General features: G+C 40.9%; 1 protein-coding gene across 1 annotated transcript in view; it reads right to left on the bottom strand.

Moving 5' to 3' along the window:
• nek8 (NIMA-related kinase 8) overlaps positions 1–24,857 on the bottom strand; it is a 76,069-nt gene that overhangs the window by 14,285 nt on the left and 36,927 nt on the right. Inside the window, exons 10-12 of the mRNA XM_063031808.1 lie at positions 23,031–23,148; positions 16,253–16,403; positions 9,895–10,058 (exon numbers count right to left, since the gene is read on the bottom strand). Of these exons, the coding sequence (XP_062887878.1) occupies positions 9,895–10,058; positions 16,253–16,403; positions 23,031–23,148 (433 nt within the window). The remainder of the gene's footprint in view (positions 1–9,894; positions 10,059–16,252; positions 16,404–23,030; positions 23,149–24,857) is intronic.

Below are 24,857 nucleotides of genomic sequence, written 5' to 3'. Positions count from 1 at the left end.
ATACATCATTTCTTTCTGCCCACCCCCAGTTGCCAATGCCCTGGCAACCTCTTTCTTAGCATGCTTGGTGAGTAATTGCATCAATTCATCTGCTTTCATGGCCAATTTAATGATCTCTACCCACAAGTTTAATTTATTTTCAACTAAAAGTCAATTTTAACTCCCGATCTCTAAGTTGTAAGTACTGCAGCATATCCCTAGGCTAACATTTTAAATCAGGAAATGCTGTCTGTCCTGAATTACATTTCCAGCACTTTCTCTTTGTATCTTCATATTTCCAGTGTCTACAGTGTTTTACCTCGGCACTCTCATATTACAGGCTCTCCCTTTTTTTTGACAAACTACATCGTCTGAGCAACTGGCCATGCTGTTTTTAATGTAATGAATCTTCTGCGTCTCCAGTCAGGGCAAATCAAAAGAACATGGCTCTGTGCAAAATGCAGTGCATCATTCCTACACTTTAAAAAAACTGTCTGGTTTTAAGGTTGCAAAATGTAATTATTGTTAAATAAATATGGATATGTACTCATTCAGAGGTTAATTGCTAGAGATCAGGATACTGGCTTTGATTGTGGGGATATCAATTAAAATCCTGCAGGCTTTATGGCATTGGTGCATTTGTTAACTGTTTATGATATATTACAAATACTATCCTTTACAATTTTTAATTGCAAAAACAGAATTTGTCATCAGAGAGTGTAATAGAGCTTGGTAATTACAGATAATGAAATCCTGATGAATGATTTTTGCTGTTACATCTAACTGGTTGCACAACAGAACATGGACACTTAAAATCTGCAGCTAAGCATATTGATCCCAAAAACTAAGAAGGATTTTAAAAATGCCATGGGATAAAAGAGAAAGTATATTTTCTCAGAACACTGTAGTTCAGTAAATGGTATTTCTTCTTCTTAAGCAGTTTGTCAGGATCAGCAATAATCTGTTTCTATTCCAGTTCAATAGATTGAGAGGCAACAGATGTGAATGATGGGAAACCACTGACTCTTTGAAAGAGAGGACAAGGATATTTTTTCTTCAAGATGGCACTGGTGAACCATGGCGATGTGTTGCAGGCTGCTGACAAAACTTTTAAGTATATCTCTTCCAAATTACTCTCACTGCTATCTGCAGCCTGTAATTTCCCTTGACGCAATGTACTTTTGAACTGTCTTAATGAGCTAGTGGTTTCATGATCTACTGAAGGATTTGGCGGACTTAACTCTCAGGCATGCAGCTATGGCACCTTTAAGCAGACGAAGGTACAGTACATCGTTACGGCTGGAAGTGAAGGAGGAAAGGAGGACTCCAAGCCAGAAATGCCAAGCAATAAAAGTTCCTCTACCCAGCAACTTGATAACGAATGTACAGTCGCTGGAGAACAAGACTGACGACCCAAGGGCAAGGTTGCTGTATTTCATGTGTTTCATGGAGACATGGCTCACTCTGGACACACTGGATACATTGGCAAAACCCCAGGATATCTTGATACACAGGATGGACCAAACTACTGATTCAGAGAAGGCAAAAGGTGAGGGACTATGTTTCATGATAAACTCTTTGTGGTGCTCGAACGTGGCAGATTTGTCGCAGTTTTGTTCCCCCAACATGGAATATATAACGATTAAGTGCCGACCATTCCACTTACCATGACAGCTCTCCTCTGTGCACCTGACTGCAGTTTACATACCGCCAAAAGCGGATGTTAATCAGGCACTCGAGATATTGAATGCTGCTGTCACCAAACCAGAAACAGCCCACCCAAACACATTTCAAATCAGTCTTGTTTGAAAAAATCTCTGCCTAATTATCATCAGCATATAAACTGCAGCATTATGGGTCCCAACACGCTCAACCACTGTTACACTACCATAAGGAATGCCTCCCGTTCCATGCCTAGACCACATTTTGGGAAATCTGATCACATGGTGTCCTTCTCCTTCCTGTATAAAGACAGAGACTAAAGAGCAAAGTTCCAGAGATAAAGACAACAAAGAGGTGGTCACAGGAGGCAGAGGAATAGCTACAGGATTGTATCGATGTGGGTGGACATCGAGTGACAAGGACTCATCAGAGGATCTTACTGAATCACGGACTTTATAAAAAGAGTCATCGATAAGTCCCCACAAGATCATTCAGAGTTTTCCCCAACCAGAAGTCCTAGATGAATCATAAGACCCAATCTGCTGAGGGCTAGATCAGTGGGATTTAGGTCTGGCAACTAAGTAATTACAAGAGGTCCAGGTACGATCTCCAAAAAGGCATGTTATCTGCGAAGTGACATTTCCGGACCAAACTTGAATCACTATTGGACACTTGGAAGCTATGGCGGCACTTGAATACTATTACCTCTCATAAAATGAAACCAAGTAGTATCAGTGACAACAGAGGTTCACTCCCAGATGAGCTCAATACCTTCTATGCTCGCTTTGACCATCAATACACAGAGGAACCATCACAAACTCCCACAGCCTCTGATGACACTGTGCTTTCAGTCTCTGAGGCCGACGTGACAGTATCCTTCAGGAGGGTGAACCCACGAAAAGCCTCCAGCATGATGGGTAATATGGCCTAGTACTGAAGACATGCTGATTAACTGGCTGGAGTGTTCACTGATATCTTTAACCTCTTCCTCCAGCAGTCTGAAGTACCCACCTGCTTCAAGCAGGCTTCAAACATGGTAATCGATGACTATCATGCAGTAGCATTTACATCCATTGTGATGAAGTGCTCTGAGAGGGTGATGATGAAACATATCAACTCCTGCCTGAGAAGTGACGTGGATCCACTCCAATTTTTGTACTAGCACAACAGGTCCGCAGCAGATGCCACTGCATCGGCTCTTCACTCAACCCTGGAACATCTGGACAACAAAGATGCATATGTCAGGATGCTCTTTACCAACTACACATTGGCACTCAATACTATCATCCCCTCAAATCTAATCAATAAGCTTCAAGACCTTGGCCTCAATACCTCCTTGTGTAATTGGATTCTCAATTTCCTCAGTTGCAGACTCCGGTCAGTTCGGATTGGCAACAACATCTCCACATTGTCCATCAGCACAGGTACACCACATGGCCGTGTGCTTAATCCCCTGCAGTACTCGCTTTACACTTAGGACTGTAAGGCAAAGTAAAACTCCAATGTCATATTTAAGTTTGCTGAAGATACTATGGTCGTTTGCCAAATCAAAGGCAGTGATGAATCAGCATATAAGAGAGAGATTGAAATCCTGTTTGAGTGGTGCTGCAAGAACAATCTCTCATTCAATGTCAGCAAGACTAAGGAGCTGATTATTGACTTCAGGAGGAAGAAACCAGAGGTCCATGAGCCAGTCCTCATTTTGGGGATCAGGGGTGGAGAGGGTCAGCAACTTTAAATTCCTCGGTGCTATCATTTCAGACGATTTGTCCTGGGCCCAGCACTTTAAGTGCAAATACAAAGAAAGCAGGCAGCGCCTCCACTTCGTTAGAAGTTTGTGAATATTTGGCATGACATCTAAAACCCTGACAAACTTCTATAGATGTGTGATGGAGAGTATACTGACTGGTTGCATCAAGGCCTGGTATGGAAACACCAATGCCCTTGAACAGAAAATCCTACAAATAGTAGTGGATACGGCCCAGTCCACCATTGAGTACATCTACACAGAGTGCTACTGCAGGAAAGAAGCATCCATCAAAGACCCCCATCACCCAGGCCATGATTCCTTCTTGCTGCAGACATCAGGAAGAAGTTACAAGAGCCACAGGACCCACACCACCAGGTTCAGGAAGAGATCTTACCCCTCAACCATCAGGCTCTTGAACCACAGGGAATAACTTCACTCAATGTCACTCGCCCCATCACTGAACTGTTCCCATAATCTATAGACCCATTTTCAAGGATACTTCATCTCATGTTCTCGATATTTGTGGCTTATTTATTTATTATTAGTTTTCTCTTCTGTATTTGCACACATTTGCACAGTGGTCGTTTGTCCATCTTTGTTGGGGGCAGTCTTTCACTGATTCTATTGTGCTTCTTGGATTTACATTTTATGCCAACAAGAAAGCATACCTCGGACCTGTATATGGTACTTTGATTATCAATTTACTTTGGACTTTGAAGGACATGGCTTACTGGGCAGATAGTAGAAAATTTGAGAGTTGGTGTGTTCCATCAGTCAATTATCCTGGACTTCTACATATTCCCATCATCCGGACTTGAGGTTCTTAATACCATTCTGAATACTCCTTCTCCACTTTTAGTGGCTGTGGACCAGTGATTCTCAGGAGTTTGTAAGGACGTTGCATTTTGCTCCATGAGGTTTGGAGAATATCCTTGAATGTTTCCCTCTCTCCACCTTGTAACTTTCTCTAGTGACAGTAAACTGGATAGACGAGAGAACAAAGCTAAGTTACAATCAGATCCTTTTAAGCCTTGATCTTTTTAAAGAGCAGACAAGAGGGGCTGAGTAGCCTACTCCTGTTCCTTATTTGTATATGCAAAAGGACACAGAGAAATAGTGATCTGTTGCTCAGCAAAGCATGATTTTTGTGTTAGGCTTAAAGTTTTGAACTGTAAGCACCTTGTTCTTCGGTTGGCCAAAGTGACACTAAAGATAATGGTGAATGTCATCATTAATGTGTATAGTTGAGAGATGGTTCATGAGCACTGTTCCTTCTAAGCTGCACAGCCATGCAGTAACTGAAGCGCTCCAGGACACATAGCCTTTGTTGCTGCGCAGCTGGAACTTGCGTTTATATAATGGTTTATTAAAGTACCACACAGTTTTCAGGCCAAGTAAAAATTTCCTGCTCAGAGTGATGGTTGGTCCGCACAGCTGTTAAAAAAGTTAGAGGGAATGTTCTTCCTGAGGTATGGGAAGAGATCCACATCTTCCAGGTGCTCACTGTGAACCTTTACTGTTGGAGGGCGATGTAGTATGCAAAGGAGAAGTAGATAGAGGACCTTTGTCTAAAGTCCAATCTCCTGTATGTTTCAATGAATCATATAGTGAAATGTGTCATTTGCATCACTGATCAACACAGTCCAAGGGTATGCTGGGGTAGTCTATAAATGCTGGCATGTTTCAAGTGCCAACATAGCATTCCTACAAGAAATGAGAAAGAAACATATTTCTTTGGGGAGTCTAATTTGAGGAGGATGCTCCACTATCTCTTCCAAATGAAGGGCTTTAGCAAGGTTCAGAAAGGAAATGTATATGATTGATGCTGTTCCTTCCATTTCCAATAAAGTTGTATGGTGAAGAATCTGTCCTCTATGCTTCTAGATGAATGGAATCCAGAGGACAAAAGGGAATCACCTCTTAATCCACTCGAAGGAGACAACTGAAGAGGAGCCTAGCAACAGGTTTCCCTGTGGCAGACCATTGCAAGCTCCCTTGTAGCAATCTCCAAAGTGCATAAGCCCCAGAAATCCTTCTAGCAATGAGTTACCGTTACAATAAGAGGAACATTTTCGAGAAAAATAAAATAATCTCTCTGCTATCATTGCAAAATATACTTTTTAAATCAAAATCATTATATTATATGCTTTGTTTTTAAGAAATATTCATCCTTCCACTCACTTGATCTTTTTCCCCTCTATCAAGTGCCTGCTTTATTCTTGGTATGGTGGAAGCAGTTTTCCAAAGTGTCACCTAAATGACTATTATTCAATCAAAGTAGGGAATGCCAGTGAGCTGCACCACCAGTTTTACTGGATACATTAATGTCCACACATGAATAATTTCTAATAAAAAACGCAGGCAGGAATAAGGAAGAGGAGCTCTGGTTTACCTTGTACAAGATCTCTAAAGTCAATTATGCTTCTGTAACTAATGCCTAGAGCGAGATCAATACTCTACCAATTTAAACAGCAGAATTAACAGTATTACTTGATGGTTTGGCTTATAGGAGAACCATGTCGTACAGTTTCAAAATTTAAAGTGGTATTGATTTTTGCCTCAGGAAAGGATACTGTGGAACAGAGATGTAGAATATACATTGGTTGATAGATTCAAGTGTGGAATATCATTAGGATTTAGGAGTTGATTACAGTGGGGGAAAGCAATTATGTGAAATACTACATCAAGATTATTATACTTCCTTTTAAACAAAATCCTTTAAATCAAAAAACATTGTGTATAATGATGATATCACACTGCAGATTTACTAATCTGTTTTCAGTTCGAAACCACCAAAAGTCATTTGTATTCTATCTCATTCCGCTCTTCCACATATTGCATAATATGAAATATTGACTTAAGATTACAATCTTGCAATCTTCTTTTAAGAAAAGTGTCCAGCTTTAGGGGATAACGTCTGAAATGACTACCTCAGGGGAGTGGTGAAAACAGAGGATGTTATCAATTTCTAGCTGGTAATGGATTGTTTTCTCTCAGACAAAGGGTGCTTCAGATAAAGTATAGTATGAAATTTATCAATTCTAACTGGATAAATGATGGAATGCTTTTATCTATTTTGTATAACTCTTTTCTGTGAATATTGTGTACAATTGAATTGTGAGGAAATGGGTACAAAAGAGAAGAGAAAGCAAAATTTGCCTTAGTTAAGGATATCTACAAGTGAATCCCTGATGCCTATTGTATCCACTAGCTCAGCTGGTATTAATAAAGCTGAAGTATGCAGATGATCCTTGCACATTTGTTCAGCCTATCACCAATTCATTCAATGGTGTATGAGAGAATGAAAGGGGTCCTTTTTCTGATCTGCCCCACTCTACAACACTGCCATGCAGCAATACAGATCACATATATCACACACTATATGGGGCAACACAATAGCATTGCAGTTAGCATAACACTTTACAGTGCCAGCGATCACTGAATGGGGATCCATTCCTGATGCTGCTTGTAAGGAGTTTGTATATTCTCCTGGGGCCATGTGAATTTCCTCCGGGTGCTCCAGTTCCCTCCAACGTCCCAAAATTAGGGTAAGTAATTTGTAGGCATGCTACGTTGGTGCCGGAAGCATTGCAACACTTGTGAGTTTCAACGGGCGTTTAACAAATAAAACTTTTCAAAGATCAATGACATGGTGTGGAAAATGTGGGTCGGTTTCTAGACACAAGGGATATTGTAAATACTGGAAATCCAGAGCAATACACGCAAAATGCTGGAGGTTCTCAGCAGGTCAGGCAGCGTCTATGGAAATGAATAAACAGTCAATGTTTCAGTTTCTAGATATTGGCAACAACTTCTCAGCAAAGGCAGATATTAGGATGCAATTCACCACTGTCTGCAATTAGCCAACACAGATTTGGACCATCTGGAAAGTGTCTGAAGATCCAGGCACACACATCACCAATCTTCTGGTCTGTCAGGCAACAATGATCCTTGCCTCCTCTAAGCTTCAGAATGTGGACTGCCTCAAAGCACTGGAAGGATGCCACAAACATTGCTAACTCTTCCAGATCCACTGGCAGGATAGCAAACCAATACCCCCTGCATACTAGCCCTGATCATATTCAACAAGCTCTGATGGACACGCCACACACTCTGTATGCCTGACACCTTTAGGACAAGAGACTTCTAGGAGAACAGGGAAAATATTTCAGGTTGTTCTCACAGTCTCATTGAAAAAATGCAACTTCCTCACTGACTCTTGGAAATCAATGTCCTGCGACTGCTTAAAATTGTGAAGAAGCGTCTGGCAGGGACTATTGACTTCAAATTACCTTGATGGGAGCATAGGCTGCCAAGTGTATATTTCAGAAGGGGCAGTGTGCCTTCCATGCCAGCTGCCTATCTACCAGATCCATTAAGCACTTCTTGCTCCATCTATGGCAAGGTCTACAGACACCGATCAGCCACCATAGTAAAGGAGTAGAAGCAAGCCATCCTCCCATGCCTCTGATCTTCCCAGAATTTACTACTGACCTTTGTACATGAAGATTAATTCATGGTGTAAAAAGCACTTGGCAAGGCAATGTAGAGGGCATTAGATAAGACTATATATGTGGGTTTTAAGAAGAGTCTTTAAGGAGGAGAGGCAGGAGTTTAGGAAGGGAATCCAAGAATATGGGGCCTAGACGGAGGAATGTTCAGTCAAACATGGTGAAGGGAGGGAGAATATACAAAAGCTCTCAGGCAGCTATGAGAATCGGTGTAAAACTTAAAGGGATTACAGGGTACTAAAGGGTCAAAACCAGAAGAAAATTTAAGTAAGGGTGAAAAGGCAGTGAGGAACTTTGAATTACTTTAGTCAGCGATGGGTAAACAGGAGTTGGTAGGATAAAATATGGATGGATAGGCAATGCTTGGTGAAACTATTGTTATTTTTCTAATAAATTTCATGGGAATGACTGACTTTAGAAAACTCAATAACAGTGATTCCTGTTAGAGTACATGGAGCAGTAGGTGAGGGATCCCCAAAAGTGATGTCTATTATTGGGAAGTACTTTAGACTGCTATACTCTTCTCAGTGAGAATATGGCACAGAGTAACTTCTACTGCTCTAAAATACAACTAGAGTATCAAACATTTCCTATGTTCTCCTTGTCCCACTGAAATTGCCTGCCAGATGACTCAGCACTTTACAGGAGAGTACTGTGAGTGATAGGATGAAGCATCATTCAGTGATCTCTCTATCTGATTGAAGAATCATGTCATCGGAAGCATCGGAGCAGCTTATTAGCCTGTAGCATTAACATTAGAAATTAAGGGGGAAAAGTCCTTCAAGTTATTGAGTATCAGATTCTACAACAAAATGAAGACTTAAGTGTTGAGTTGTGAGATTTGCTCACCACAATAGTCAGATCAGTTTGTACTGGATTCAAACTGGAACATAGGTAGTCAGGAGGAATTTAGAATTGAACATTCTTACAGTGCCAGATAGAGAACTTATTTAGTCACTGTTTGTGTAGGGATTAATGGTCCTAGTCAAATAGTCTGCTGGGGAACATGGAATGGGGAAAGGTGCTTGTGCAACATCAGCAAATATTGTAAATGTTAAAATATAAACTTGGATATTAAAGATGATGTGTACAAAATTTCAAAGGTAATTTCAGCAAGTGAACATTTATATATAATTTTAATTATATATTGTGCTTTGAAACCAAACAGAGTCCACAACAAGGTACTGTAAGTGTCACAAAACCCATATAGTAAAATGCCTTATACAGTATGCAGCAAGCATAGGCAGTTACATCCAATACTACAGGGTCTTAGAAAACTTATTTTTCGTTCCTGCAAATGTTTCTCCTTTCACTAATAATCATTATTGCTGAGATGCATATTAACAACTCCTCAGTACTGAAACATGTGACAGAAAGTCTTAGTAGGTTTGTGATAATAAGGTATAACTACGATAATCAGGCATGCCCAGGACTCTGATGGCAGGTTGATTTTCCAGATTATGGGATGTCATTACCATTAAACGTGTGTAGGAGAATTAGTTTTTAAATGTTACATGGTATTACAATAAGTTCTCCAGTGATCAAGTTAAGTTTCATGAAAGCATTGGAACTGGAGACCTCGTGAGTCTCAGGGTGGAGGGCAAGGACCAGTGAAGTGATAGAGAAACAGAGGCCCTGATGAGTCTTGGGGAAGTGTGGGGACAAGTGAGTTTCACAGGCAGGTGGGAAAACATAACTTGATTAACCAGATGGTTGGATATCATATTATCAAAGTTTTACTGAAAACATCCGCATATATACGTCTCCAACAATTGTGCTGTCTTATTTTGCCACTAACAGTGACTCTTGTTTTTATCCCCTTTGTTCTTTAACAGTGCAGTGAATAATTGTAACATATTAGCTGTTCCTTTGACCCTAAATTGGAAACTCCGCCCAAGGCATGGACCAAATGTTACTTTCTGCTCTGTGAAGTTTTCATCTGGAACCCAACCAGTGAGCTGCAAAAGTTGTTTTTGAAAGGGCATTCCTCACCCGTCACAGCTGCAGAGTGAGCAGTCCCAACATCAGCGTGCACAATGTTTCCTTCATTAATGGGATATGACTGCACAGGAGTGAAGACGTGAACCTCTTCAACTTGATTGGAGGGATGAGGATCTTCAGCTGCAGTTATTTTATCCAGACCCAGCTTATTAAATCTGGGAAGCAAAAAATAACAATTCAGTTGAAGCTCAATTACAAAATTAAATCAAAACAAAAGAAATAATTTAATATCTAACAATTGTCACACATTCTTAAAAATACCTTAAAGAACAGTTATAGTCTAAGTAAGGGAGTTCAACCAACTGATAGGTACAGTGGACACGTTACGGTTAATAGGGACACATCAGGATCAATATACTTTGGCCCAATTAAGTGGCTGCTGAAGTTTCATGGAAATAGTAAAAAAGGTATGAAAAAGACAAACTATCATTTCACTCAGTAACAAATTATGTGTTTAAATCAAATACAGAATAAATTAGAACACTACCAATACTATTGGTAGTTGTTTGTTATATGCAACGATGACAGGAAACCTGTGAGGGAGAATTTTTAAAGTGGAACATGTCTTTGTTCTACTCTCAACCTCAAAAAGACGAGTAGACATCACAACTGAGGTCTTCCCTGGTTATGGTAGATGACCAGGACTTCTTCTGTGCCTCTTCATAACCTTCGCTTTCCACCTTGGGTTGAAGAACTGTTTTCCTAGCTGTTGGATCTCACTGTAGATCTCATCTGCCCAGACCACTGGAGCTGACTTCACATGCTAGGATAGGCATGTCCCGATCTCACCAGGTATGAGACCTGCCAACTACCCTCACATTGTTTAGCCCGCCTGTTGAAGCGGCGTATCATAGTATGACTGTATGCTAACAAATACTTGGAGCCACAGGTGAGAGCTCAGTGTTCGGTGGGGTACAAAGGCAACATTCAAGATGATTGTTGATACCTTCAAACTCTTCGTAGTTCCTAACTTGTTGAAGTAGTGAAATCATTTCATTTTCACTCCCAGCTGCTTCTGGCATTTCCAAGGCTTTCTGAATTGTCTAACTGCTTACTTCTCACCAGCTATCAGTGACAAAAATCACTGCTTTTTGAACACAAACACATGCAATTGACAATATTTAAGAACTTTGCTCTAAGTGCAGTGTAGTGTCTAAAGGCAAGACGATGTGCATGCGACTGACGCCAATTAGAAAATATTTGGCAACAGTTTTTTTTGTCTCGATTAAGAAACATATTGTCCTAAATAAATGAAAGGAATTCCAGCTATTTTCTCAATTTGTTTTTGCTCTTTAAGAGTTGTTCCAAATAAACAGCTGCCTCGATTAACCGAGGCTCAATTAACTGGAATCCACTGTACCTGCAAACAAAGATGATAGTCAAGGTTGATAGTGAGGGATCTCTGTTTATTTATCTGCTAGGAGCCTGGTGTACATAGAACTTCATTACAATGGATTTAAATTTCCAAATCAAGTTACTGAGGAACATGCACTAGCTGCAACATTTTTATTTGCTCAGCACCAACTCTTCCTTCCCTTGACATCGACATACTCCAATCTAAAGCTTAGACATGAGGTGAAAAGTCAATTCTGAGTGGTGCCAAGAGTTCGACAAGAACTTTGCCATCATCTTCAGAATTATAGCAAACGCAAACCAGCTATCATCAGCTGACAGTCATGAGCTTCAGTACGAGTTGCTTGTTTCTTTGCATTTTACCAATGAAGGTTGCCAAACCCAAGACATGTTTTCAACTCCTAGGTCAGCCTTTCAGCAGCTGATTGTCCCATTGCTTACTTATTCAACTTTATCTATTGAACTTTTGCCTTCAGGAGGATGCATATTCACACATGGAACTTCAGTATCCTGCTAGCACCAGTCCTGTTATTCTGAATATTCAGTGCCATGTACCAAAATTACTCAGTGTTCTTAATCCAAATCTTCATGCAAGGGGCTTGGCGAAGAAATAAATACAAGAGATTTTGTAGATGCTGGAAGTCCAGAGCAACACGTGCAAAATGCAGGATGAACACAGCAGGTCAGGCAGCATCTATGGAAATGAATAAACAATTGACATTCCAGCAGGTCTCTTCACCAGGACTGGAAAGAAAGGAGGAAGAAGCGAGAATAAGGTAGTGGGGGAAGGGGAAGGAGTGCGAGTTAGAAGGTGATAAATGAAGCAAAATGGGTAGGAGAGGGGAAAGGAAGTGAGAAGCTGTAAGGTGATAGGTAGAAAGGGTAAAGAGCTAGAAGAAGGAATCTGATAGCAGAATACAGTGGGAGAGTACTATGGGAGAAAGGGAAAGAGGAGAGGCATCAGGGGAAGGTGATAGGTAAATGAGGAGAAAAAAAGAGGTAAGAGGGGGGCCTGAGTGGGAAACAGACGAAGAGTGAAGTGGGAGGGAGAAAAATTACCATTTGTGCCATTAGGTTGGCAGCTACCCAAATGGGATATGAGGTGTTGCTTCTCCAACCCAAGAATGGCCTCATTGTGGCAATGGGGAAACCCATGGACAGACATATTGGAATGGGAACGGGGATTGGAATTAAAATGGTTGGCCACCAGCAAATCCTGCCTTTTTGCAGATGGAGCTAAGGCGCTCAACAAAGCGATCCCCTACTCTATGCTGGGTCTCACAAGTGTAGAGGAGGCCGCATAGGGAACACTGGACATAATAGACGACCAAAACAAACGCACAAGTGAAGTGTCACCTCACCTGGAAGGACTGTTTGGTGCCCTAAACAGAGGTGAGAGAGAGAAAGTGAATAGGCAAGTGTAGCACTTCTTCCACTTGGGGTGGAGTGGAGTGGGGGGGTGGGGGAGACAAGTGCCAGGAGAAAGAAGAATGGACAAGGGAATCATGGAGGGAGCAATTCCTGCAGGGAGCAGAGAGTGGGGAGGAGCTAAAGATGTGTCAGATGATAGGGTTCCTTTGAAGATGGCAGAAATTACAGAGAATGATGTGATGGATGTGGAGGCTTTTAGGGTGGTATGTGAAGACAGTTCTATCCCTGCTAAGGAGGCAGGAAGACAGTGTGAGGGCGGATATCCAGGAAATGGAGGAAATGCGAGTGAGAGCATTATTACTGGTAGAGGAAGGGAAACTTCATTCTCTGAAGAAGGAGGACATCTCCATCTCTTATGTCCTGGTAAAGAAAGCCTCATCTTAGGAACGGATGCGGTGAAGATGAAGGAACTGAGAAAAGGGAACGGCATTTTTACAGGAGACAGGGTAGAAAGAGGTATAGTCAAGATAGCCATGGGAGTTAGTAGGTTTATAAAAGATATCAGTAGACAGTTTGCCTCCAGAGTTGGAGACAGAGAGATTGAGAAAGAGGAGAGTGGTGTCAAAATGGTATCTAATCAGGAGGGACAGATGACGAGGGTATAAATACCACCAGACTAGACATGCCCAGGCATCATCCCTGATGAAGATGGCAGAGTTTGTCTTCAAAACATTGGTTAAAATCGATACCTGTACGTGGCTGGAAGCCTGAGAAGAGTTTAATCATCATATACACCAGGAAAGCACTGGATTGTTCTTTAAGTTGATCAAATTCACAAGCTCAGCATGGGTGTGGGAAGCAACACCAATGCAGACATCAAAATAGTGCGTAAAGAGTTGGGAAGCATTACTAGGAAAGGCTTAGAACATGGAGTGTTCCACATAGCCAACAAAAAGGCAGGTATAGATAGGGCCCATGCAGTTACCCATGGCTACCCCTTGAATTTGGAGAAAGTGGGAGGATCCTAAACAGAAATTGTTGAGTGTGAGGACCTGTTCTGCCAGACAGAGGAGATAGTGGTGGAGGGGAACCAGTCAGGTCTGTTGTCACGAAAGAAGCAGAGAGCTTTAAGGTCTTCTCAATGGGGATAGAAGTGTATAGGGACTGGATATCTATGGTGAAAATGAATTGATCTTGGCCAGGGAATTGGAAGTTGTTGAGGAGATCGAGGGTATGTGAAGTATCACAGATGTAGGTGGGAAAAGACTGAATAGATCCGGGTATGTGATTATGATCCATGGGGCAGGAGCAGGCAGAAACAATAAGGCTACCTGGACAGTCAAGTTAGTAGCTCTTGTGGGGTAGGGGAACTATGAGGTTGGTGATGGTGGATGGGAGATCTCCAGAGTTGATGCGGTTGGTAATGGTACCGGAGACAATGTTCCAATTGTTCTGAGTCGGGTCCTTTTCAAGGGGTAAGAAAGAGGAGGTGTCTGAGAGTTGCTGAATGGCCTCAGCAAGGTAGAGGTCAGTCCACCAGACCACAACAGCACCGCCTTTGCCTACGGGCTTGACAGTGAGGTTAGGATTAATGCGGAGAGAGTAGAGGACAGTGTGTTCAGAGGGGGTAAGGTTTGAAGAGCAGAGCAAAGTGTTGAAGTCAAGATGGCTGATATCTCGTCGAAAATTAGAGATGAAAAGATCAAGAGCAGGCAGGAAACCAGAGCAGGGTGACAAGAAAAGGAGGAGGGTTGTAGACGGGAGAAGGGGTGTGGAGTGGGGAAACCTTACCAAAGAAGTGGGGTCAGAGATGGTGTGTTGCTTGGCAAAGAAAACTATGATTGCACAGGTGATTACATCAGCATGATATTATGTAAGAGATCACTGTAGGTCATACCCATGCATAATAAGGATTTTATAAACATGCAGTGGAAAAGAAAAGCTTCTAAGAAATCCTAATCATAAGAAGCAACAAATGGGACCCAATTTCAGCATTCAATTTAATCCAGCGCTATCTTTATGGCAATGAGGGAAGATAAGCAGTCTTTGCCCCACACGACCTAATGTATGAGATTCAATTTAATAGCTACTAAGATGCATTTCCACAGTTTGGATAGAGGAAACTTGTACATTCCAATCCAAACTTTTGAGGTTTATATTTATCTTGGACAGGCCATGATCCTTGGACACCCACCCACATTCCTTGTACCATAAGTTAAAGAAGATAGGAATACTGTACATTGCTCAGAATGGCAGACATGACTACAGTATTATACTTTCAAAGTTGCTCTATAGCATTTTACAAAATGGTTACAACAGATAGCAAAGACCATCTGTGGAAAGCTATCTATGGTATCTCTGATGAAGGTCCAAATACTATCTTGATGGTTAACAATCCATCTTCAATCCTTTTATCAAAACAGAGATTCAATGAAACTTTTGCTTACTCTTACATAGTTTTTTTAAGAGGTAGAGCAAATCTTCTGGATGAAATCTAATACCAATCCTGTTACTTCCACTAACTGGGATGCATCGGGAATGTTTACATTTTAAGACGAGAGAAGCTGAAAGACAACAAGATATCCTGTATTTCAATAGACGGAAGATGGTGAAGAAAGGAAGCATATGTAGGACATTTGAAACAAGGCTTAGAATGAATAAAAAAATTCAGAAAAGCACTGACCATATCAGTGTTGACTAAACAGCATCTATAGGAAGAGGTACAGTTGACGTTTCGGGCAGAGACCCTTCGTCAGGACTAACTGAAAGAAGAGATAGTAACAGATTTGAAAGTGGGAGGGGAAGGGGGAGATCCGATATGATAGGAGAAGATAGGAGGGGGAGGGATGGAGGCAAGAGCTGGAAAGTTGATTGGCAAAAGGGATATAGAGGATCTTGGACGGGAGGCCTAGGGAGAAAGAAAGGGGGAGGGGGAAGCCCAGAGGATGGGTAAGGAGTATAGTGAGAGGGACAGAGGGAGAAAAAGAAGAGAGAGAGAAAAAAAAATTAATAATAATAATAAATAAATAAATAACACCTTATGTTCTGTCTGGGCAGCCTCCAACCTGATGGCATGAACATTGACTTCTCTACCTTCCGTTAATGCCTCACCTTCCCTTTGTACCCCACCCGTTATTTATTATTATTATATTTTTTTCTCTCTCTCTCTCTCTCTCCTTTTCTCCCTCTGTCCCTCTCACTATACTCCTTGCCCATCCTCTGGGCTTCCCCCCTCCTCCTTTCTTTCTCCCGAGGCCTCCCGTCCCATGATCCTCTCATATCCCTTTTGCCAATCAACTTTCCAGCTCTTACTCCATCCCTCCCCCTCTTGTCTCCTATCATATCGGATCTCCCCCTCCCCCTCCCACTTACAAATCTCTTACTATTTCTTCTTTCAGTTAGTCCTGACGAAGGGTCTCGGCCCGAAACGTCGACTGTACCTCTTCCTATAGATGCCACCTGGCCTGCTGCGTTCACCGGCAATTTTTATGTGTGTTGCTTGAAATTCCAGCATCTGCAGATTTCCTCATGTTCAGTGTTGACTAAATATAGATTGAGTGACAGACATCACCTAGGAGATCATAAGATTATTTTGATATCGAGTCAGGGAATACTTGTTCAATACCTATTGCTCCCACAGGCCAAAATGTGATTCTGCGTTGTAAGGATCATTGAAGAATCAATTCCACACAAAACTTTCTGGGCTTCATGCTCTGCTGGAATGTTCACTTGTTGAGGGGAATTATGCGACTCCTGAGTTTCCAAGCCAAGCCGACCTGTTTTAGAAATGGAAAAAAAATTACACAGACTGTACATCTCTCACATTTGAATCATCCACTTTATGACTGAATGCATAAGCTTTTTAGCAATCCTGTATTATGCCAACAACTATTATGTGATTAGAATGGAATTGGATACCAAACCTTTTGTATCATATGCCATGTCATTCTTTAAAAGCTACATTATGAATCATAAAAAAACATACAGCTAACATAAGCAAAATAATCATTGGGTGGATGGATGGATAGATTTTTGAGCTCAGTTGAGGACTGCACATTCTGCAGTTAATTAGCAAGGGATTTAATGTACATCTGTAACTCACCCTGACCATCTGTCTTTTTTTATGTAATATATAGGTTAATTTTGCCTTCTGGGGGAAAAAAAAGCTACCTAACAGAACTGACAGTTGGCAACAGACAAAAGACCTGCAATAGCTGGAAAACCCAATGACAGGGAAATAGTTGAACATTCTGCAACTTGCACTTGAACAATCAGGAGTTTCAGGGGAGCATGAATATTAGAAGGTGAAAACAGAACTACTTATCTCATCAATATGAAATACTAATTTATTTCTCAGATTTCCATTTGGCCCATCAAACTACTGATTCCCACCAGTCCTATTCCCCACTTATTTCCCTATAACTATTTCAAAGGTTCATTTATTATCAAAGAAAACAAGCCTGAGATTCTTCTTCAAATAGCAACAAAACCAAGAAAAAAGGGCAACACTATTGTCAACACCCAAGTTCCCCTCCGCTGCACGAAACGCAACAAGAACATCAGTTCCCAAATACCCCTCTCCCATCACAAAAATACAAACAAAAACGCAACAAGAATACCAACTCCCAAACCCCCCCCAGACGAAATGCAAAGAGAACATCAGCCTCCAAATACCTCTCTCCTCACACAAAAAATGAACAAAAACACAATAATATCCACCTCAAACCCCCTCTCCCCACACAAAATGCAAAAAGAACATCGCCCTCCAAATCCCCCTCTCCCCATACAAAGAATCTAACAAAAAAACACAATTAAGAACATCGACCCCCAAATCCTCCTCACCCACACAAATAATGAGAAAGAATGGATGAAAAAACAGAATATAAAAAACTACAGGACTGAAAAAAAAGACCATAGTCCATAGTCCAAATCTATATCCATATCGAAAATACAGAAAACCTCAGTAACATCCTCCGAGCACAGTGGCAGGCCACACAGACTCCCCTCTCTGGCAGTAGAGCAATCTCACCAGCGATTAGAAGGCAGGCAGCCAGCGTTCACCTTCTGCATTTGTCTCAATGTCTCAATCACCCCTGTTGTTTTATTCAGCAAATAATGGAAGCTTTAATCAGCAAAATGGAGTTGAACATCAGCCCGTGACCCCCCACAGCCTCATGTTCGATCACCCAAACGATCTCCAGACTACAAATCACAGGGTGCAACAGCTCCTCTCATATACCCTGATGTTGAAATCGGCCACCCTGCCCAGAGGTCACTTACATTCGCCAATTAACCTACAAGCAGCTCTTCTTTGGGATGGGAGAATAAACCAGAATGTCAGGGGGAAATCTCAAGGTCATGGAAAAACATGGAAATTGCAGGTTGAAAGTTCCCTATCTCAGGTTTGAACCAGCACTGCGTATACCCAGCAGTGCTATCCATTAAGGGAATTAAGGAATGTGGGGTTAGCGCAGGGAAGTGGCACTGAGATTAAGGATCTGCCATGAGGTTGTTGAACAGCAGAGAAGGCACAGGCAGCTGAATGATCCACTACTGCTTTTAATTTTATTATCTCCAGGGAAATGCACATTCTATGCACTTAAATCCATTTTCCTCTGACCTCTCTCATTAACAATGTGTTTTCTCCCACAGAACTACGCCTCACGGGATATTTTTGTTGCCTTGTGTGCCATTCTTTGTAACACAACATTCTAGAAACTGTTGTGCATGAAAATTCTACGCTCAGCAGTTTCTGAGATAGTCAAAGCACCTCATCTGGCACCAACAATCATTCCAGAGTCAAAGTCATTTCAGATCACATTCCTTTCCAATTCTGATGTTTGTTCTGAACAACAACTGAACCTCTTGACTACTCTCATAATTTTATGTATTGAGTTGCTGCCATATGATTAGCAGATTAGATATTTGCATTAATGAGCAGGTGTACAAGTGTAGCCTATAAAGTGGCCACTGAGTGTAGCTATATAATATTTTATGACACACTGCACTTTGTAAAAAAGGAAGTATAAACAATATAAATTTAGAGAAATTTCTAAATAATATGTTACTAGATGATTACATTTACAGCTGCTAGCTCATCACATCTACCTAATATTTGGAAGTTTTTCTGTACAATTAATATTATAGTGCAATAAATGCAATTATGAAAGCTGTTCTTTTAAGAATATCAAGATTTGATTTGATTAGATTAGATTTTAAAAGAAGCCATTCTGCCCAACTGGTCCATGATCTCTAAGATTCCATCTAAACTAGTCCTATATCCCTCTAAATCCCTCTAAACCATATAGAATTGTACCTTTTAAATATTGCTGTTTATTTATTTTATTTTTTTGTTTAAGGATGCAGCACAGTATCAGACCTTTCCAGCCCAATGAGTCCGCGCTGCCCAATTACACCCATGTGACCAATTAACCTACTAACCCATATGCCTTTAGAATGTGGGAGGAAACCAGAGCATCCGGAGGAAACCCATGCGGTTACGGGGAGACCATACAAACTCCTTACAGATTGCGGTGGGAATTCAACCCAGGTCACTGGTGCTGTAATAGCGATATGCTAATGCTATCCTACTGTACCATTTCATTACTGTACCCATTAACAACAACGATATAAATAATCTACTTGAGGTAGTTGAGGGAGAATTGTTGACCAACTAACTTGGATTTTATTCAGTTCTATTACAAGACCACCTTCAATATTAAAAAAAAATGTGTCATGGAATAACAAATTCGTAGGGCAAGGCTGTATGTAGACCTCACAGTAAATTAGCAATAAAAGCAAGACCTTCAATACAGCACATCTCTCCAAACCAGATTAAATTGAAGACAGCTTTGATGATGAAAATAAAAACTATCAATGCACATCTTTAATTTGAAAAATAAAACCAAGATATTAATATTACCACAACTCATACTGCATTTACTTTTAAGTTGGATTTACTTTTCAATGTTTGGCAAATTACACTGCATGTATATTAGTCAAGTATCAACCATATCAATATGTCCCAAGATGTGATTAAGTTACTGGAAAACTAGTAACTGGACCATTGAGCTGGAGGCATGAGTACGAATCACACCACAAAAACTAGGAATTTAAATTCAAGGAATAAATTGTAATTCAGTAATGATGACCTTGACGACCCTATTCCCAACCCGTTTCTCCTTTCAAGGATACAGCACTCAGTTCTGTAGGTACTAGCTGCTAAATTCCCATTTTGGTATGAGAATCTGGATAAAGGTATCTGATCTTTGGAAGTGTCATTATTCATCACCTGATAACTACAAGGACACGCTTTTCACTGAGAACTAACATACAGCTCTGGGAGCCCTACATATTATTTTGTCTTAAATTCAAAAGGTTGTGCTCCAATGGGAACTGGTTTGGTAGCAGTTAAAATAACACTATTACAGTGCCAGCAATCTGAGTTCATTTCTTGTTGCTGTCTGTAAGGAGTTTTTACATCCTCCCCTTGACCGCGTGTTTCTTCAGTTTCCTCCCACATCCCAAAGATGTACGGGTTAAGTAGGTTAATTAGTCACATAGTTGCAATTGGGCGGCATGGGCTCACGGGCCAGAAGGGTCTATTACAGTGCTAGATATTTAAATAAAATTAAAACGCAGTCACACCAGCGAGTGAGGCTGAGACCTTCCTGTTACATAGACCTAATTTCACATATCAAGAAACTTTTTTTTCTACCAATTGAGGTATCAAAGTGGTCCTGCAAAAAAAAGTAGATGAAAAACTTGAAAATGTAATTCATGTTTCCAACAACGTAAATGGTACTGTGAGTTTCTGACACCTTTAATCCAAACAACTGGCAAGTAATCTGAACAGAAAAGTATTCCTGCCTCCAGACTTAGTTTTTTAAATATAAATGCTTCCAATAAAACAAGATCAGTAACCAGAGGACAAACTTAACTGACAAGAAATCTAGTCAAGAGATTTTGTTTTGTACAGACATGTTCAGAATCAGAATCAGATATTATTGTCACTTATATGATATGAAATTAATGCACTGCCTAATGGCTATAGATCTAGATTCAATAATGGCGTGCATACAGGAAGTTGTAGATGGGTCATATTCTGCATGGAGGTCGGACACCAGTGGTGTGCCTCAGGGTTCTGTTCTGGGACCCCTACTCTTCATGATTTTTATAAATGACCTGGATGAGGAAGTGCAGGGATGGGTTAGTAAATTTGCTGATGACACAAAGGTTGGAGGCGTTGTGGATAGTGCGGAGGGCTGTCAGAGGTTACAGCAGGATATTGATAGGATGTAAAACTGGGCTGGGAAGTGGCAGAGGCAGAGTTCAATCCAGGTAAGCGTGGGTTCATTTTGGTAGGTCAAATATGATGACAGAATGTAGTATTAATGGTAAGACTCTTGGCAGTGTGGAGGATCAGAGGGACCTTGGGGTCCGAGTCCATAGGACACTCAAAGCTGCTGCGCAGGTTGACTCTGTGGTTAAAAAAGCATATGGTGCATTGGCCTTCATCGATCGTGGGATTGAGTTTAAGAGCTGAGAGGTAATGCTACAGCTATATAGGACCCTGGTCAGAACCCACTTGGAGTACTGTGCTCAATTCTGGTCGCCTCACTACAGGAAGGATGTGGAAACCATGGAAAGGGTGCAGAGGAGATTTACAAGGATGTTTTCTGGTTTGGGGGGGCATCCCCTATGAGAATAGGTTGAGTGAAATCGGCCTTTCTTCCTTGGAGCGACAGAGGGAGTGAGGTGACCTGATACAGGTGTATAAGATGATGAGAGGCATTGATCGTGTGGATAGTCAGAGGCTTTTTCCCAGGGCTGAAATGGCTAGCATGAGCGGGCACAGTTTTAAGATGCTTGGAAGTAGGTACAGAGGAGATGTTAGGGGTAAGTTTTTTTCTGCAGAGAGTGCTGAGTGCATGGAATGGGCTGCCGGCGCAGTGGTAGAGGTAGATACGATAGGGTCTTTTAAGAGACTCCTGGATAGGTATATGGAGCTCAGTAAAATAAAGGGCTTTGGTAATTTCTAAGGTAAGGACATGTTCGGCACAGCTTTGTGGGCCGAAGGGCCTGTACTGTGCTGTAGGCTTTCTATGTTTCTCTGTAAGTGCAGTATATGTATATAAATAACTGGAAGTCTATAAGAATAGAAAAGACAGTGGAACAAATTGGATTACTCTTTCAAATAGTTTACACGAGCATCATTGACTAAATGGCCTTCTCCAATATTTTGAAGTTCTACGATTCCATTTGTAATCCGATTTATCTTTCAGTAGACTCCAGCTTAAATACAAACTGAAACAATGCATCATAACATCAAATAACAGGCTTGTTTTATGATCTAAATACAATAATTAGAGACATATGCTTCTGGAGGTTTGTTGTATGTCACTGCCCTGGGACAAATATTTTGTCCATTAGTAAAAAGAACATCAAGGGCTACTTATAATCTTAAATTACTGACCACCAAATAAATCTGGAGCCTTATTCATTGGTGCTGCAGTCATAACAGGGCACTGTAACCTGCTGATAGTGAAGTGTACACGTACAGATAAATCTGTCCTTAATGACAGATGGAAAGACAGCAACAGGAATGATGAACATTGCTCTTGGCATCCAGCTGATGCCTTCATTAACACAGCAAATGTAAATCTGATAGAATGCCTTTGTCTGCCATTTACTACTCCAGACCTTTGCACTGCTGCATGTTCCGCTTGGCTCATACAGCTTGAGCAATCATGCTCTGGCTCCATGCTAGCTCTACTGAAACTGGTTTGCTTAATCTGGAAACAGAAATAAATACTCCGGTAAAACTGTGTCTCAATAGTCCAAGAGGAATTAAGGAGGCAGTATTAGCTGTGCAAATAGAAGAAGGCTGCGTCAGAAAACTTCTATCAATCGAGAGTAAACAAGCACAAGTATTTAAATTTCCTATGAATTAGAAAACAGGGTGTGACCTTGAATTTTAATAGTGCATTTGCAACATTATGTTAACAGGCTTCGCAGTTCTCATTGCTATTCCTGATAGAAGTCTATACCACCTTCATTCAGCAAAAATTTGTATCTCTGCAGTTCTCCCCAAGAGAGAAAGAAACTGTAAACAGTGGTAACCACACAAGAGCAAACAACATGAAACAGGAAAATCAAGTGAGAGCATGCCAAGAATGTGACCATGAACTAATGATACTACCTGCACTGTTAAGGTTAAAAGCTAGGCAGCTGGAACGGCTTTATGCAGAAGAATAACTCAGCATGGCGTACTTGTGTTTTAAAATTACTGACCAAGTGCATTTTGCTTAATATAATTGCTTCTGGAAGACCTAAAGGAAAGATCATGCTGTTCATTTTTTTTTAAACAGAAATTCCGTATTTCAAACAAAAGGATTTCTCACCATTGTCTCCTCGTCCCCATGAAAATACTTCTCGGTCATTGGTTGCTGCCAAAACATGTGATGCACCACACGAAACTTGGGCAATCTCAAAGCCAAGCAGTGCCTCGACAATTTTTGGCTGTGGGGTGGAGGTTGAGAGATATATGGAAACATAGTGGTTAAGTACATTAGTTGTGAAATGTGATTTCATTGACGTTAATACAAATTTTAATTGTGGTTTCTTGCTCTTCTTCCACTGCCTTCCCCCTGAAAAAATCTTATTTTGGAAGGCTTTGTTAAACGGTATGGGAATCGGAATGATGCCAGAAAATATTTTCTTTTAAACAAAATTATAATTCTACTCAACACACACAAAATGCTGGAGGAACGCAGCAGGCCAGTTAGCATCTAGAAAAAGAGTAGAGTCAACATTTCGGGCCAAAACCCTTCGGCAGGACATTTCCAATTTTCACTTGTTATTCCACTTTCTGTGGTGAATGACTAAATGCTCGTGACCTTCTAATACCTCATCCAGGTACAAAAATTTTGCATACAAACACATGAACTTGGAACAGGAGTAGGCCACTTGGCTCGTTAAGTCCGCTTCACAATTTAATAAGATCACGGCTGATGTGATTGCAAACTCAGCTCAGTATTCCAGTCTACCCCTTCACTCTCGGTGATGATCAAAAACCAGAGGTATAGTTGATCATCTATACCTCTGCCTCAAAAATATTCATACTCTGCTTCTAATGTCCTTTAAGGAGGAGAGTTCCAAAGATTCATGTCTGTGAAATGAGTAATTTCACTCCATGTCTGCCTTGAATGCCAGAATAACTCAGCAGGTCAGACAACCCTTCACTTTCAAGCAGTTCTGAATTTTACCATTAAGTAACAATCTCACTACATTCATCCTGTCAAGACACCTCAGGATCTTGTACATTTCAATTAATTCCCCTCTCACTATTCTAAGCTCCAGTGGATACAAGCCTGTGCACTATTTCCTCAAAATCAACCCACCCATTCCAAATATGAATCTAGTTAACACCTTCTGAATCACTTACAATACATTTACATCCTTCCTTATGAAAGGCCAATTACATACACAATGTTCCAAATGTGGTGAGATCGATATACTTTATAACTAAAGCATAATTTCCCAACTTTTGTATTCAATTCCCCCAGCAATAAACAAGAACATACTGTTGGCTTTCCTAATTACTTACTGTACCCGCACATTCAATTTCAGCAAATCGTGCATAAAGATACCCAGATCTCTCTGTATCTCAGAGCTCAACAATCTCTTGTCATTTGGCTGATATGCTCGATAATTACTTTTTCTGTCCAAATGGACAAATTTACATTTTCCCACATTATATTCTATTTGTCATACCTTGGCCCAGTCAGCCTAAGTCCTTTTGTAGCCTTCATTTGTCCTTTACACAACCTATGCTCCTATCTATTCTTCTGTTATAACAACAACAACCACTTAGTCATAGAGTCACAGAACACTACAGCACAGAAACAGGCCCTTTGGCCCATCTAGTCGATGCCAAACCATCAATCTGCCTAGTTCCATCGACTTGCACCCAACCGTAACCCTCCATACCCCTCCCATCCCTGTACCTATCCAAACTTCTCTTAAGCGTTCAAATCAACCCTGCATCCACCACTTGTGTTGGCAGTTCATTCCACATTCTCACCACCCTCTGAATAAAGAAGTCCCCCATCATATTCCTTTAAACATATTCCCTTTCATTTTCACCCTTAACCCATGATCTCTAGTTATACTGTCACCCAACCTCATTTGAAAAAGCCTGTGTGCATTAACCCTATCTACAATAAACG

The sequence above is a fragment of the Mobula hypostoma genome, chromosome 23 (assembly GCF_963921235.1).
Source record: "Mobula hypostoma chromosome 23, sMobHyp1.1, whole genome shotgun sequence".
NCBI classification, from domain to species: Eukaryota; Metazoa; Chordata; class Chondrichthyes; order Myliobatiformes; family Myliobatidae; genus Mobula; species Mobula hypostoma.
The sequence above is the reverse complement of the archived record's forward strand: the minus strand, read 5'-3'. Positions and strand labels throughout refer to the sequence as shown.